The sequence below is a fragment of the Nothobranchius furzeri genome, chromosome 17 (genome assembly GCF_043380555.1).
Source record: "Nothobranchius furzeri strain GRZ-AD chromosome 17, NfurGRZ-RIMD1, whole genome shotgun sequence".
NCBI classification, from domain to species: domain Eukaryota; kingdom Metazoa; phylum Chordata; class Actinopteri; order Cyprinodontiformes; family Nothobranchiidae; genus Nothobranchius; species Nothobranchius furzeri.
This window is the reverse complement of record NC_091757.1, coordinates 41,057,139-41,072,842: the sequence shown is the minus strand read 5'-3', so window position 1 is coordinate 41,072,842 and position 15,704 is coordinate 41,057,139. Positions and strand designations below refer to the sequence as shown.

The 15,704-nt window shown below is 40.0% G+C and overlaps 2 protein-coding genes across 2 annotated transcripts; one reads left to right on the top strand and one right to left on the bottom strand.

Annotated features, from left to right (window-relative positions):
• The first annotated feature begins 2,256 nt into the window (after positions 1-2,256).
• Positions 2,257-10,117, top strand: fam219ab (family with sequence similarity 219 member Ab). Its single transcript, XM_015972388.3, has 6 exons — positions 2,257-2,576; positions 3,318-3,417; positions 5,027-5,132; positions 5,582-5,662; positions 5,748-5,802; positions 8,535-10,117. Exons 1-6 carry the CDS (start codon positions 2,499-2,501, stop codon positions 8,691-8,693), a joined length of 579 nt encoding a protein of 192 aa, XP_015827874.3. The 5' UTR covers positions 2,257-2,498; the 3' UTR covers positions 8,694-10,117.
• A 57-nt stretch (positions 10,118-10,174) lies between these two features.
• On the bottom strand, positions 10,175-13,768 carry klf9 (Kruppel like factor 9). Its single transcript, XM_015972387.3, has 2 exons — positions 12,978-13,768; positions 10,175-12,019 (listed from the first exon to the last, which is right to left on the bottom strand). The coding sequence occupies exons 1-2, from the start codon at positions 13,357-13,359 to the stop codon at positions 11,739-11,741; spliced, it is 663 nt and encodes a 220-aa protein (XP_015827873.3). The 5' UTR covers positions 13,360-13,768; the 3' UTR covers positions 10,175-11,738.
• Between the last annotated feature and the right edge of the window lie 1,936 nt (positions 13,769-15,704).

Below are 15,704 nucleotides of genomic sequence, written 5' to 3'. Positions count from 1 at the left end.
TGCTGACGTAGGGGACAGGCTAATTGTTGTAACAGCGTTTTTGCTCCATCTTGTCTTGCAGGGTGAAGATCTGCAGGTCTGACAATGGGAGGTAGAGAAGATGTTACTCATTTTTCTGCAGCTGCAGAAGACAAACATTAAAAACTCATCCAACAGCTGATCATCTGCTGCATACTAATCTTTACGGTTTAATTTAAAGCTTGAATTGTATTTTCTATCAAACAGTTATTCTTAGTATTTATAGTATATAGTTCACAGCATCTAAACAAATCAAAAACAGCAGAGGCTCTGAACTTAAACTAAACACAAAAACTGATGTTTTAAATAGATTTTTTTTCTCATTTTGTCTCTCAGTTTAGATATACCTATGATGAAAATTACAGCCCTCATCTTTTTAAGTGGGAGAACTTGCACAAAAGGTGGCAGATTAAATATGTTTTGCCCGACTCTCCGGGCTATGTGAGGCCCTCAGTCAGATCACTGATGCTGGGCTTTTGTCTGCGTTTTAAAGCTCTTTAAATGTTTTTAATGCATTTAACTGCATCCAAGGACAGACAATGCTCACTTATCATTCTGCGTTCACTCTACATTTAATCCAAGTTTCAAACACATAAATCTCATGCTCAGACTGTAAAAACTTAAATTACTGTAATTTATTGTTACCGCACAGCAGAGATTTGTTTCGAATATCGGTTGTGTCTGTTTGTATACTTTAATTATAGAGCAGATTAAAATAACTAATTAAAATAAATAAATAAAAACAATATGAAAAGGAAATTTGTTTTGTGGTAATAACAAAATTTGTCTGATCATCCACCTCATGACTTGTACTGTTATTGCTACTTTTGCTTTATTTGGTTTATATTTCATTTCTTGGCATTTTTAAAACATTTATTGTGAAATCTGAATGCAGCAATACTTTCTCTGTTTAAAACAAAAATGTGAACCTTTTAAAAATTGTTTCTATCTCTAGAAATGTCTGTTTATTAGACGTAGAAGGGTTTTCATTGGTGTTAAACTTATAACTAATACTTTTATATCTCTCGTATTTGACTGGAAACTACAAACTCCTGCTGGTGAACTATCTGTACCTAAATGCATTTATCTTACATGACCTATTAGAAACTTAATTGATTGTTTTAGGAATAAAATCTCAGTCTACCGTGGATTTAGTTTCACTGTTTCACCGCCAGAGGGCGTATGCTCTGCTGTGGCGCTGTAGCCTGCTGCTGATGGTTCCTGCTTTGGCTCACTGATTTAATCTTGTTGAATACAGACAATTCATATGGTTTTATTGAGTTTTAGTGCTGTTAGCAAATTTAAAAGTAGTAGTAATTTTGGCATGTTTTTTAAAAGAATCTACAGCTTTAGTTTATGAACAGTAACCACATGTTTCCAGAAAAGGGAGGAAAAATCCCTAGTCTCGACAGTCAGACTCTAAGGATGGAGTTCTCTGTTTCCACATTTCTTAGCTAAGAAAGTTGGAGTGTTAAATACAAGATTTTCAAATCTATTTCAGTAAAAGATTTTCCATCTCCACCAAGTAAGATGCAAAAATAATGGTTGAATAGAATAGAATAGAAAAATCTTTACGGTCCCACATCGGGCAAATTTTAATCCTTATTAAAAGGATGAATAAAAATTACACAAATAAAACATTTAAAAAAATTGAATTGATAATAATAAACACATAGTTTTAATGGTTGTGGTCAATAAAACATTTAATCATAAAAATAAAACACCAAGGAAATGAAACAAGTACCAAAGATAGATTTGAATAGAATTCAAAATATATGACCTGTGTTTGTTTTGTCACATTTATTTATTTATTTATTTATTTATTTATTTATTTATTTATTTATTTATTTATTTATTTATTTATTTATTTAAAAACTAAAATAGGAATTTGGATAACTGTAATAGTTTCCAGTGGTGCCAGTGATCGGCAGCCTCGCCTCTGTCAGTGCGCCCCAGGGCAGCTGTGGCTACATTGTAGCTCATCACCATCAGTGTGTGAATGTGTGTGTGAATGGATGAATGGTACACTGTAGTGTAAAGCACTTTGGAGTCCTTACTCTGAGAGGAGCTATACAAGTGTGAGTCATTTGTCATTTATGTTTACAAATAACATTGAATAGGCCTAATACAATTGTTTCATAAACCTGCAAAATAATTTGCATCATGTATGAGGCATTTAATGACAAGTAGCATCGTCTCTGTTTGATAGAGACCATTGGTTCTCTTCATGCAGGCCTTTAAAGGCCCCCGGACCTCAGCTTTGGGATTCCTCTCCCGGAAGTGGGTGGTCGAGTCTCCGTCACCACTCTGGTCACACCACCGTCGACACCGAGACTGCTGGGATGAAGCGCACCACCGGAGAAGCGCAGGGATTGTTCCGAGTCTGAGACTGCTGAAAGTCTTGGTGATTCCGCAGCGAAGCGATCTGTTAGGACTGTTTTTTGTTTATTGAGGAGGAGGGGGAAACACGAGCTGCCAAAATGATGGAAGAAATCGACAGATTTCAGGTACCGAGCGCGGTGCAGGAGGCAGAGATGCAGTCTGAGATGCAGCCGCTGGTGAGTCTTTGAGAATAATTAATTAGATTTGTATTTTTCTCTTTATTGTTAAACATTAACTGGACCAGGCTTTTTTTAATTCAGATTTTAGTTCCAGAACAATCCATCACCTGGGAAGTGGTGATGTTCCATCTGAGCTGAAAGTCTTTTTCTGAGTAAAAATATAAAATGGTTTATTTAAACATCACATTCAAGCCGGTGTGTCCAGAAAGAGTGATGGCTGTTCCTCTGTGGAGAGTGAGCACGGTCCGATCAGCTGCGAAGCGCAGCATCCGTCATCATGTCTGGCGTAAACAAGCGTCCCCACATCCCGACTCTGCTGCTCTATCCTCAGCATCCAGGCAGCAGGGTGCTCCAGCTTCGACGCCACCTACGTCACTTTAACAAGATCTGCTTTGGAGCATGCACCTGTGCGCTCCATCCCAACAGACCTTGGGGTTTTTGTTGAAATCGCTGTAGTGATTGTGGTGGTGCGCCCTGTGGCCTTTAGTGGAGCTCGGGGTTACTGCAGCCTGCAGGGCGGCCTCTGCTCAGAACCCGAGCTGTCCGACCCACTGAAAACCCAATTTCCTTATATTTTCCCCAAATGGGTATCTTCTAAAATAAAAGCAAAACTTTGAACTTTAAATTTACATCCATCACCTGTGGAATAAGTACAACAAACAAACAAACAAACAAAAAACAAAGGATAATGATTGTTAAAGGCCTGAGCTGTGTCCATGGTGTGTTTTTTGCCTGCAGGATCCTGCTTCATCCACGGCTTCAGAGGCAGACTCTGACACCAGAGAGGGGGAACCTGTTACCATCAACTACAAACCTTCACCTCTGCAGATGAAAATAGGTAGGTTACATTTTATAGTATGGAAATCAGTATCATTCTGTCAAACTTTATTAATAAACAACTCCTTAACACATCATGCTGTACAGCAAATAAACAAAACATACTGTCGATTACAGCACAGATAAGTTAGAATGGTCATAATTAATTGAACTGAAAAAACGTGTGTATTAAATCAGTAAAAAACACAAGCTTTGACATTCCAAATTAATGTTAGCCATATTTTCATTTCTAACTGTTACATACCAGTTTTCTTAAGCAGAGTCCAGTAGCGCAATCTGAAAAGTTTGTTTAAAAAAATGGTCTTAAGCTGCTTTTTAAAAGAATCGACGAGTCCAGGGAGAGACAGGTGAAGTTAATTCCAGAGAAGAGGAGCTTCCGCTGCAAGGCATCTGTCTCCTCGAATCTTATAGCATTCAGGGAACCATCAGCAGGTTCTGACCGGAGGATCTTAGACTGTGAGCAGAAACTTGGGGCTGGATCAGATCTGAAATAGATTCAGTCCTTTCAAATAAAATTAAAAATCAAAGCTTTAAAGATCAAGTTCACTGAGAAACTCTTTTTACTTGTAATTTCTGAAATATGTTCGACCACTCTGAGTTTCACATGCAGGCTAATGATCTTTTATCCTTGTTTCCTGTATTAGCTGCTGATTCAAAACAGATGAAGAAATGCTTGGATTAGAAGAGCCACACAAATCTATGTAACTCTGAAAATTTGCATTCAATGACTCGCCCGTCTTGGCTCACAAAGGGGAAGAATGCTGTTGGTTTAGCATCCAGGAGAAAGTAGGGCAGGTCTCAGCTAGTAGAAGCTAACCATTAGCATTAGCAGCTCAACAACATGGCACAGCTCCTCAGGCTTGTGTTATTTGTGGAGATAAAACATCAGTGTTGCAAAACAAACTGAGTTGGTGGTAGAGACATGTTGCTGTTAGCCAATCAGAGGCAAGATGACACCAAATCCTGCCGTCTTCTGCTCCCCTCTGCACTGACTCACTTCTAGTTCCTGAAACAGGAATGCCAGAGCTTTACCCCAAATAGATCGCCTCACAAGGCAACCTTTTTTACTAGAGATCCCTGCAATTGTGTTAAAGATGAGTGAATTTTGTCTTTAGTATTTCAACAAATGGTCAAACAAAAGTGAAACACAAAATTCAGGATCCTGGACAGAGTCCAATGTTAAGCCGACCTACGAATTCCTGCTGTTAGATTCTTATTTGGAAGCAAAAATCTCCTGTCCTTCATATTTCTACAGCATCCTGATAATCTCCTGCTCAGCAGATGCATCAAAAACTTTTGAGGATAAAAATCAGATCTGCCTCTTTATGTACTTTGTTTTGCTGAACCTATAATCTGTCGGTGTTATTCTTTCAATTTTAACCAAAATCACAAGTTTTTCAATTCCTGAAAATTTAAGAACTTTTCTGCGTTTTTCTCAATGCTTATTTCTCCTCATGTTTGCAAATTAAACTAACAAAAGTAGGTTTTAAAAGAGCCCTAACAATTTGTTAAATGCATCCTGTGACAGAGATCTTTCTCTATTCTGTCACTTTTTGTGTGCTGTTGGTAAAAGGCGTATATGTGCTCTCGTGTTTGTGTTTCTGGTGCAGAGAAACAAAGAGAGCTGGCTCGGAAGGGCTCATTAAAGAATGGGAACACTGTAGGTAGTCCAGTCAACCAGCAACCCAAGAAGAACAATGTCATGGCCAGAACACGGTAAGAAGTGTGACTATAAATGAAGTGTAAATTCTGTAAAACTGTTTTTCTTACATTGGTTTGCATTAAATGCGACATAATCTAAACAAATCCAACATAAAACATTTCACACAAAAGCAGCAAAAATCATACATTTTTCTTCAGTGTCCCAAAATGTTTTTATTGATGTTTTCCAATATCTGTCAGACATTAAATCTGCAGAAATAGTTTTATTGATTCGGGGTTTGTAAAATGTTCCAGCCAGACATCAGACCTTTTTCATGCTTCTGTTGTTCCTGTGGTTCATCTGTGGTTGTGCCTCCAGGCCCACTTTTATTTCTTCTTCTCATTTCTTCCTGTTCTCCACTCCCTCACCTCTTCCTGTGTGTGAATCTATATTCCTTTCCACACATCTTCCTCTTTTCCTCTGATTTTCTCTTTCTTTGATCCTCTCTTTTAACTCCATGCAGGTTGGTAGTGCCAAATAAAGGCTATTCCTCTTTAGACCAGAGCCCAGACGAAAAGCCCTTGGTGGCATTAGATACAGACAGGTAACCACACACTATAATACATCTGAAATGCATTATTTACATGGTATTGTGTTTTTTTATTTAACTATGTGTCTTTATGTTTCAGCGATGATGATTTTGACATGTCAAGATACTCATCGTCAGGATACTCTTCTGCCGAGGTGAGATTTTTTTTGCTGCTCTTTGCTTCCTTTCCTCATATTTACCATTTAATTTCCTCCATACTGTCTTTTCTTAGTGGCTGTCATGACGCCCAGAATGAAGCCTTTTTGAGACAGTCTTGAAGCTATTTTTTGCACCTGTCCTGTGTATCCATGCTAATTCTGTGGGTGTGCAACATCACAATTGAGCTGAAGCTTCACCTGCTCTCAAACCTGTTTGAGACATAAAACAAGACAGAACCTTCAGTCACAGACAGATTTATATTTATTATACCCCTTCATGTCAGCGGGAACTTCAGATTGGAGAATATTTTGTATGTTTTTGACAGTAACATCCAAATGCCTTCACGTACCTAATGAGACACAAAAATGCTCTAACCCGGTTTGCCTGTTGTTTACATTTTTCTTCGTTCTATTTTTTAAAAAGTCAGAACATGTCGTATGCGCTGTAGATTATCAAATTAAAGCTATTGTATTTATAGTTCAGTATTTACAGGTCAACAGATATTTAATCCTGGATGTTTATCAAAAAAAATAACCTAAATGTCCAGATTTGTATTCAAGAGGCAGCTAGGCCTCATGCAACAACAACAAAAAAGTTATTTTAGGAGAAGAATCCCACCAGGAAGTAGTTGTCATGATGATGACAAAGTAATGATGCTTGCAGCCATCTGTGAGAGTTGTATCTCACTCTTCTGTGAATGCCGCTTTTACTCGCTTCTGATTTCATTCACATGCAATCTTGATGTCAGTGCAGATCCAAAGGATAAATGAGGCTGTCAAACAGTTGCATGATTTATTATTCCCTGTTATGATAAATTAAATTGTAAGAGATGTTCAGAGTAACTTTTCTCAAAGACATTCAAAGGATCTCCTCATTAGATTCATTCTAATAAGGCTATTATCATATTGTTACTTTTAGGACCAAACAATCAAGCAACTTTATAGTTTTGTTTCAATATCAACTCCATACCATCCCAATAACAAGAAACAATCATTAAAACGATGATTTACATTATTTGCTAGCTTGTTTTGTTTTTGTTTGTCACATGCATGTGATGCTGGTTTACTCGTCTCATAGACAGAATGAAGGCAAAACACATTGGTGGCATAAAAATGTACTTTTATCTCAGTTGTGAATCCCACTACACTCTCAGCATCTAGCATAATTTTTAGCAGTTGTGTTTCAAAACACCTACTGTACACCTCAGACAACACATGTGTTATTCATACTGACTCCTGTAGCAGCTCTTCTCTACTTTTATAGCAGCCATGCTTGTCCACGTTTTGTTAATATGACTAATGGGTCCAGAATGAGATTTGGTTTAAATGGATTGAGTCTAAATGTGTTTAAAATAATGTTTTAGATTACAAAACAATTAATTTGCTATATTTCTTATCCTAAATATATCTACAAATTTTTATGAAGAAGAAGAAGAAAGTATCATTTCTATAGCGCCTCTCAAGATAAAAATCACGAGGCACTTCACAAAAACAAAAAATGTAAAAATATAAAAAAGCATTTAGAAAATGGTTAAATTTTTAAAATGAGCAAAAATAGGCAATTGTGATTAAAAAAATATTAAGAAAGAGAGAAAGTGAACACGAAAGAGGGAAATCAGTGGATCCTGAGGAAGGTGGAATTGGTGGGGAGAGCAGAATAAAGAGAGAGTGGTGATGAAGGTCATACAAAAGCCAGCTTGAACAAGTGAGTCTTCAGCTGCTTTTTAAAGGAGACCATTGAGTCCACTGATCTCAGGCTCAGGGGGAGAGAGTTCCAGAGTCTGGGGGCCACAGCAGCAAATGATCTGTCACCTTTGGTCTTTAGCCTGGTGCGCTGCACAACCAGTAGGCTTTGATCACTGGACCTCAGGGACCTGCTGGGGGTGTAGGGACTAAGAAGATCACCAATGTAAGATGGTGCTTGTCCATGTAAGGCCCTATAGACCAGAACCAGGATCTTGAAATGAACCCTGACGTTGACTGGCAGCCAGTGAAGCTGGTATGGTAAAAATTTGTTGTAATAAAGATTTTCCCTGGCCCCATCTGACCCCTTCATGAAAATTTCTTGGAGCACCACTGAACTTAGAATTAGTAAATGAGGAAAGTTGTTGCACAGATATTTATTTAATTATTTTTATTTTTTTAGAATAATGTGAAAAGTATGAAGCGACTTTTTGACCAAGCCACTTCATTCTACCATGTGGCATGCAGGTTTACGAATGAAAGGTGTGGAAAATAATCCATCTTCAATTACCAGCAGTAGCTCAGGAGGTTGTCCAGTAATCGGAAGGTTGTAGGTTCGATCCCGGCTCCTGCCAGAGAATGCTGCTGTTATGTCCTTGGGCAAGACACTTAACCCTCTGGAGGCAGGCGTTGCAGATTTGCAACGTTAAAACATACCTAACCACATATGTATTTCATGAGCATTTTTTAACTCAGAAGTACCCCTGAAGGACTTCGTTTTTCGTCCTTTTATCAAAACTTATTTTGAGCCTGAGAGGGTTAACCCACCTTGTCTGTTGGTGGTGGTCGGAGGGACCGGTGGCACCTGTGTTCATCAGTCTCGCTTCCATCAGTGCGCCCCAGGGCAGCTGAGGCTATATTTTAGCCCATCATCCCCAGTGTGTGAATGGGTGGGTGAATTATTGTTTTGTAAAGGGAAGTTGTAGAACCCTAAAAAGGTGCTATACAAATACTGGCCCTTTACCTCTTTTCCTTTTTTTTTTCAGCAAATCAATCAGGATCTGAACATTCAGCTGCTGAAAGACGGTTACCGCCTAGATGAAATCCCTGACGATGAGGACTTGGATCTGATACCACCCAAATCAGTCAACCCTACCTGCATGTGCTGCCAGGCAACCTCCTCCACAACCTGTCAAATCCAGTAACCCTCCAGTACCCCTGCCCCTTTTCAACATTACATAACTCCCGCCTTCATCCGCTGTGAGTTTACCTCGCCACCAAAGGGGCAGTGGTGAGGCGTTGGTAGGATTAAATCGTGACAGTTAAAGTGCTTTGATGATAGCTACAAATAATCCAATTAAATAGAATATTTGGTTCAAAAGTGTAGATCAGAACAATAAGTATGTATAGAAATGTTATTAAAGTGGTGGATTCCTCCTATGGTAGGACATAGACGTCTGCACTGATACCAGGTCACAGTACACAAAAGGTCAGTTGATGCTGATTTAAATATCCCAGAAGAGTAACAGACATTATAACAGCTGACTTACCTGCCTGAACTCGCTTTGCCTTTTTTTCTAGTTTTGTTTCCTATGTCATTATGAGGTGGGGTGTGTTGTTGAGATGTATGTATTTTTTTTTTCTTCTAAAACAACATCTTCATTTATTGTACTGTACAGGGTTGTTATGTAGTACAGCTCAGTCACAACACCACTATCACATCCTATGCCCCAAGGATTGTGGACATTTCTTGATGTTTGAATGGCTGTGGAGCAAAATTACATGCAGAGCACCAGACGTTGAGAAGAAAAACAAAAAGCACGTAGCTTTTGCACTTTTTAGTTTTGCAGCCACTTCTGCTGCTGCGACACAAGCTTGGCTTGCATCGTTTGAATTTGCACATTTTGTTTTTAATTTGGTGAGCCCATGTCTTTGTGTTTTATCCTGCACAGCAGTGACTGTGGCTCAAACAAAATGACTTGGGTCAGAAAAAGAAAAGAGCCTGGTCATGATGCTCATATGATCCGCACATCATCAAGGCCAAAGGAACTGGAGGGATGGGGGTGGAGCTTCAGATAGATTTTACAGCACAGCTTGTTCTCATCTTTATCTCCAAGAACAACAATCACTGGACACTGCAGATCATTAATTGCACACACAAGTTCAGAAAAGATTCCTTCTCTTCTCACACGTGCATGCATACGAACCTACAGCTCCAAAACAGGAAGTGAGACAACATCTAAATCTCTTTCGACTACTATAACAGAAACCATTTTTGTAATCCCAACATTGAGGATGATGGACTCTGAGCACCGCTGTCCTTCTTTTACGACCTCTCTCCTCTATAAATCACTCCGTTAATGCATTTTGAGTATGCCTTAAAGACATAAGTTTCAAAACAAAATATTGTGTATTGCTGTTTTATTTCATTTTATTTTAAACGTGTTTGCTGTGAATAAAAGTTTGCTTTTTTTTCAAAATGTAAAAAAATATCAAGTGTTTTTTTTTCTTAGATTTTTCTTTTTTTAAACGATTTCCACATATAGTAAACACTTCCATTACAGTATTCAACAATGTTATTGTCATGTGCAGTGTATGAAGGTGATGAATAAACACAAAGCAAACATTGTTGGAGTTGTCCTGGCTGACGCTGACAGAAATGGTGTGAAACAAGAGGAGCGGATGCTTGTTTAGTATGAAAAACAGTAATTTTAATGCCAAAACCTTTAGGAGTAATCATTACACAGCCACATGTGTCGCAATATCATGGAGTTTGCATCATCAGTCCCTGATTACAGAAGCATCAGAAGGAGAAGTGCTTCAACATGAAAGGCACCAGCAAATAATCACAGTTATTTTAACACCCCCTCCCTGAACAAAAGGTTTTCACTTGACAAAGGTAAGCAGTCCATGTCCTTCAACTACTTCACACATTTGAAGTAAAAAAATATATGTAATGACATAAACGATACAGCTGGCTCCGTTAGTGGACAAAACAGACCTCTCAACCCATTGGTAATAAGGAAAACACACAGAAACACGCTCATTTACAAACTAGCTAACAGTCCTCAAAGTGCTAAAAATGCTATGTTTCCCTGTGAGCAATGTTGTGCTTCCATGCCACCACATAGGGTCGTGGTAATCACTGCAGGATCACAAAAAAGATGAGTCCCCTTTGAAAACAAAACAAATAAAAAATTAAAAAATGAATAAAACCAGCAGACAGACAAATGAGCTTGAATTTCAGCTTAAAGCAACCGGCACCATTGGTGTTCCAGACAGTCGTTATAGTGAGAAGCAACACAAAGGATCATGTGGCAAACGTTCATTCGAGTGGTTGTTTCACCAGAGAATAAATAATCCCCCTCTGCTACAATCCCATCAGAAAGCACCCACTGACAACAGATCACGGATTTAACATTGATCAAAACAAAACCGCTTTACCCTGTTGTGTTGTCTAATTCAAGTCAAAACAACATTAGTGTGAATTCCCGTGAGATCAGCTTGTGTGTGATCGTCTCGCTGCTAATATTTGTGTGCATGTATTTGCAGGTTCATCATCGTATGAAAACATTTCAGTTTCAACACAGGAAACAGTTTTATTTTTTTCATATATTTACAAGATAATATGATTATACCTGAAGTCCATGACCAAAAATGTTAAATAAAATATTGAAGCTCTGTATCTCTCTGTAATATAACTATTATTATTACTCTCTAATGACATCACTACGTTACGCTGCGTAAAACCACCCGGTTTGTCCATATTTACATGGTAATACTGCTCTGCGGTGCATTCATGCTGTCTGAAAACTGTACAAAACTGTAATTACAACCTTATATGTACAATAGATAACATTCCCTACCTTTGCAGAACTTCTGAAGACAGTAGAAAATAATTCTGTAGAAAGGAATCTTGCTGCTAAAATGTGATGCTGCTTAAAAAAGGAATACTGTTTATGTACAGGAATACTACTTAGATAAGAGGTTCTTTCAGTGAAAAGGATGAATTAGAGCCCGAGTAACACATCATAAACACCCGCTTCCTCAGGGAATAAGTCAGTGAGCTGCAGTTTCAAAATGTTCCTGTCAGCTGTTGTGTAATGTTACATGAAAAAAAAAATCCCTGAATCGTGGTCAGGCTGGTCAAGCTGGACGGCATTCATGTACAAATACACACATGTCCTGTGTGACTGTGTATGCTTCTATTCTGCATCTTTATGTACATTTTTTACAGAATTAGAGTTGTTTCACAGTCCAGAAGGGCTTTGATACCCAGAATCGGAGGAGGACACGGACATGGAGCTGCAGTGTCTCTTGGCCGCGCTGGAGCCCTGAAGCATGCTAGGATGGAAGCCTGCGTGTCGCCGGGCATGCTTCGTCAGGTGGTCGCTCCTCATGAAGCACTTTTCACACATGGGACAGTTGAAGCGCTTCTCGCCTGTGTGAGTGCGATAGTGGCGGGTCAGCTCGTCCGATCGGGAGAACTTCTTGTTGCAGTCTGGCCAGGTGCACTTGAAGGGGCGCTCACCTGTGGAGACAGATTAACATTTTTATAACTACAGGTAATCATGTTTCATCTGTTTCACTAAATTATTCTTCTGCCTGTTTATTTTTATTTTTTTCCTTTGATTTTAACCTGCTTAAATTGCACGGGCCAGTTTTCAAATAAAAACATGTTTATTTAGTGATCCTTAAGGAAGTTTTCTTGTAGCCCAATGCTTTGAATAACAGTTTAGATGTTCGTTTACAAGTGCATTTTATAGAAATGGACTACTGAGAACAGCTTTCGAATACATTTGAAAATCGTGGGACAAGAGCATCTAGAATAGACAGAAGCGAGTGCCACACCCCAACTCCGCCCCCATGTGCTCCGCTACACCACGTGTCGCCTGACCGCTTTTGTTTACAACCCGACGGAGGGGGGCGCGTGGAGATGATGACGTATGAGGAAGCAGTGGTGCAGGGTGGGTTATCTCCGGACAAGTACATGTGGAGACAACTGTGTCGCAGTGACCTGGCTCTATCAATTATGAGCCCATGTCTTGACAAATGACGTTAAAACAGCTGAAACACTGTTTTTAAACAATAAGCAGCGAGTAAACAGTAACGTGAGCAGTATCCGATGACTCAACAGCCCAGCGGTCTGCCACGCATCACGGATGGACGGAGGAACATTGTGTTCCCGCAAGAAACCGCCACTACCGCGAGGCTCATTACGCCGGCTTTATCTCGCACCTGCTCTCGTGACCCCCAGCTCGTGACACACACGCAGGTGGACCACCTTTTCCTGTAACGATCAGCTACAGCTAATCACAAGTAGTTTATGTGTGTTATTAGCGCGTGACTTTCTAATTACATCATTATAACCGTCTACTGAAATTAAATAATAATGACGCAGCGCGGTTCCACTGTTGTCAACAGAGCCGAGCATGTAGGCGTGCCCCCCACACCCCCAGCAGCAGCACCCGGCTGGGGGCTCCACTCACCGGTATGGACCCTGAGGTGAGCTTTCAGGTGGGACGACTTTCCGTACATCTTCCCACAGCCAGCGAACGGGCAGCAGTGCCGCTTCTCGGGCGAGCCTTGTCTCCCTCCCGGCAACTTGCTGCTCCGGGCCTGCTGCGGCTTGAGGACCGGCGAAGCCCGGCTGTCCTCGGACTCCATGCAGCCGCCCCGCTCCTCCTTGTCCTGCCTTTCCGCTTCGCCGGCGCCGAGAGCGTCGGAACCACATTTCCTCAGGTCCAGCAAAATCATCGCCACCATCAGTAGAGTCCCGTTTTCTTGGTCCTCTTTGAATACGTCTTCTGTCCTCACCGAAGGACGTCTGGGGACGCAGTCTGCAGACACGCCAAACTGCCCCGACATCATTGGAGTAGATGTAGGCTTTAATTAAAAAAAGTGTATAAAAATAATCCAAAACTCGGATTTCAGAGCTCCAAGTAACAAGACGTTCTGTCCTCGGTGGAAATGTACCGCAAAGTCTGCGCGATTTCTTCTTGAGGATGCTGGGCGGATAAATAAAGACCGCCTCAAGGAACTATAAACTATTACCCGACTGCTTCCCCTTCGTCTGAAACAAAATAAAACACCAAAGAACTTTTGTACCGAGCGCGTGTTCCGCCTCTCAGTCAACTCCCACTTGTGCATCAACTTGTCCTATTTCACAGGGAGCAGCCGTTCTCTCAAATCCAAGAAACAATTTCGCGGAATCCCACGGTGCCACAATATAACGGAACTGTGATTGGCTGAGGGGTAACGTGACTCGCCTTTTGGAAAAGTGTCGTCAATGCAGTGAGTGATGAGAAATTGAACCAATCAGAGGCAATGGTTGGCGATTGATGGGCGGGACTAGGGTTATGCTGCATTTATGGACTAATTATGGCTGGGAAATATAGGATTAGCAATGTAATTGATATGTTAATACATTTTTTATATATCAGGTCATATTTTTTGGGTAATTTATAATTTGATCATCTTTAATAAATGGGGAAAAAACTCAAAGAATAGTTAAAGCATGTATGCCTTTATTATGGATTCCATTTTCCTGTCTAAACACAATATACGCAGGAAAACAGATTAGATGGAATCATGATTTAATCAACATTATCATTTAAATAACATTATTATGCACCTGGCAGATATCGCCCTATAATTGCAAACTTTTTCTGTCTGGAACATTTTTTTATTTCACTGAACTGTTGTGTGGTTCAGTCAGCTGTCTGCACAAAATACACATCAGAATATCTGTACTATTATTTTAAAGATGTCCTACAGTTGATGTGTTTACTACAGTTCAAATTTTGATGTTTATTAATAATTTTAGTTTATTTATTCTTATTTTAGGTTGACATTTAGTTCTCCCATGTCGCTGCTGCTGGATGACAAACTAATAACACGTGGGAATAAATATTGTCCTGTAGCACTAATCCAGTTATTCTGGAGAAGTTCCGATTACAGACTACTTTGTCATTTCATACCCACAAAAATATATAATTATTCTTAAATTTTTTGTAAAAATAAATTCAAAATACAATAATGTGTGACATGAGAGACATTTCCTTGTTGATTCAAATAACTCAAACACTGTGTTCTATAATTTGTCCCAGTTTCACAACCTGATCCTAAATTAGCACAACCCTCAACTCTGCCTGAAGCTACATTTGAACTCTTCACTCCAAATGAAAACTCGTTATGCTTCTGTTTGAGAAAATAAAGAAGTGGAATACAGTGTTCTGGACAAAATGTAACACAGGCAGTCCACATATAAGCCACCACCCCAGACCCTCACACCCCCTTGCCCTCCCACCTTCCAGAATTAGCAGAGAGTACTGACAGTGCAGAGGGTGGTTCCTGCGTGACCGAGTTCCTAGAAAATCCTACTCAGCGTTAGGGAGCAAGGATTGAGTAATCTGTCCCCTTTCTTGTTACAAAATATGATATTTTAACTTAAAAAACATGTCCTGGATGAAAACAACATGTGCTTTTGGCAAGCTTTGTATCCAATGTGAAACTTAATAAGAAAAAAAAATAGGCAGGTTAATTGTTGTTTATAGGGCCAATCCTGTTTATTTGTTTTGGAGATCATTTAACTTTGGCATGAACTACAATCCTGCTGTTTTTATAAGATAATTACCCTACACATGTGTTTTTCTGCTTTTTAATAGCTCATGATTCATGGAAAAACTAGTTAGTTGGTATGTATTGTGTGCATTTGTTGTGTTGATCCAGGGTTAGGGTTAGGGTGCACACGCTTCCCAAATAATTGTTTTGTTTGCATTGCAAACCCATTAATTCACACCTAGAGGAATTCTGTGTCATGTCTGGGGTTGATAGAAAACTGTAAACGTGGAATAGGGAATTACACAAAGTCCCATGTTTATGCACCATAGAAACACTGCAGGTACCTTTCGCTCGTTCCCAGGATCATCCCTAGAACTCACGCCTCCCCACCCCTCGTTCCACTTTTCAGTGGCAGAACCCCAACATTTCCAGGAATGAAATCTGTTGAAACCGGGGAGTTGTTCGGGACTCCACACCCCGCAGTCACCCCCTGCTCCTCCACAAGCGGAGCTGTAAACATTTCAGAGGAAGAGGAGGCGCTGCTGTTGCCGCAGTCTACGCTCCCCTCTCTCCGCCGTCTCTCAGAAAGTGCAAGAGTTCAGCAGCGCGCGCCGCTTCTGGGTCATATCGCCGTGTTGACACGAGCGAAGCAA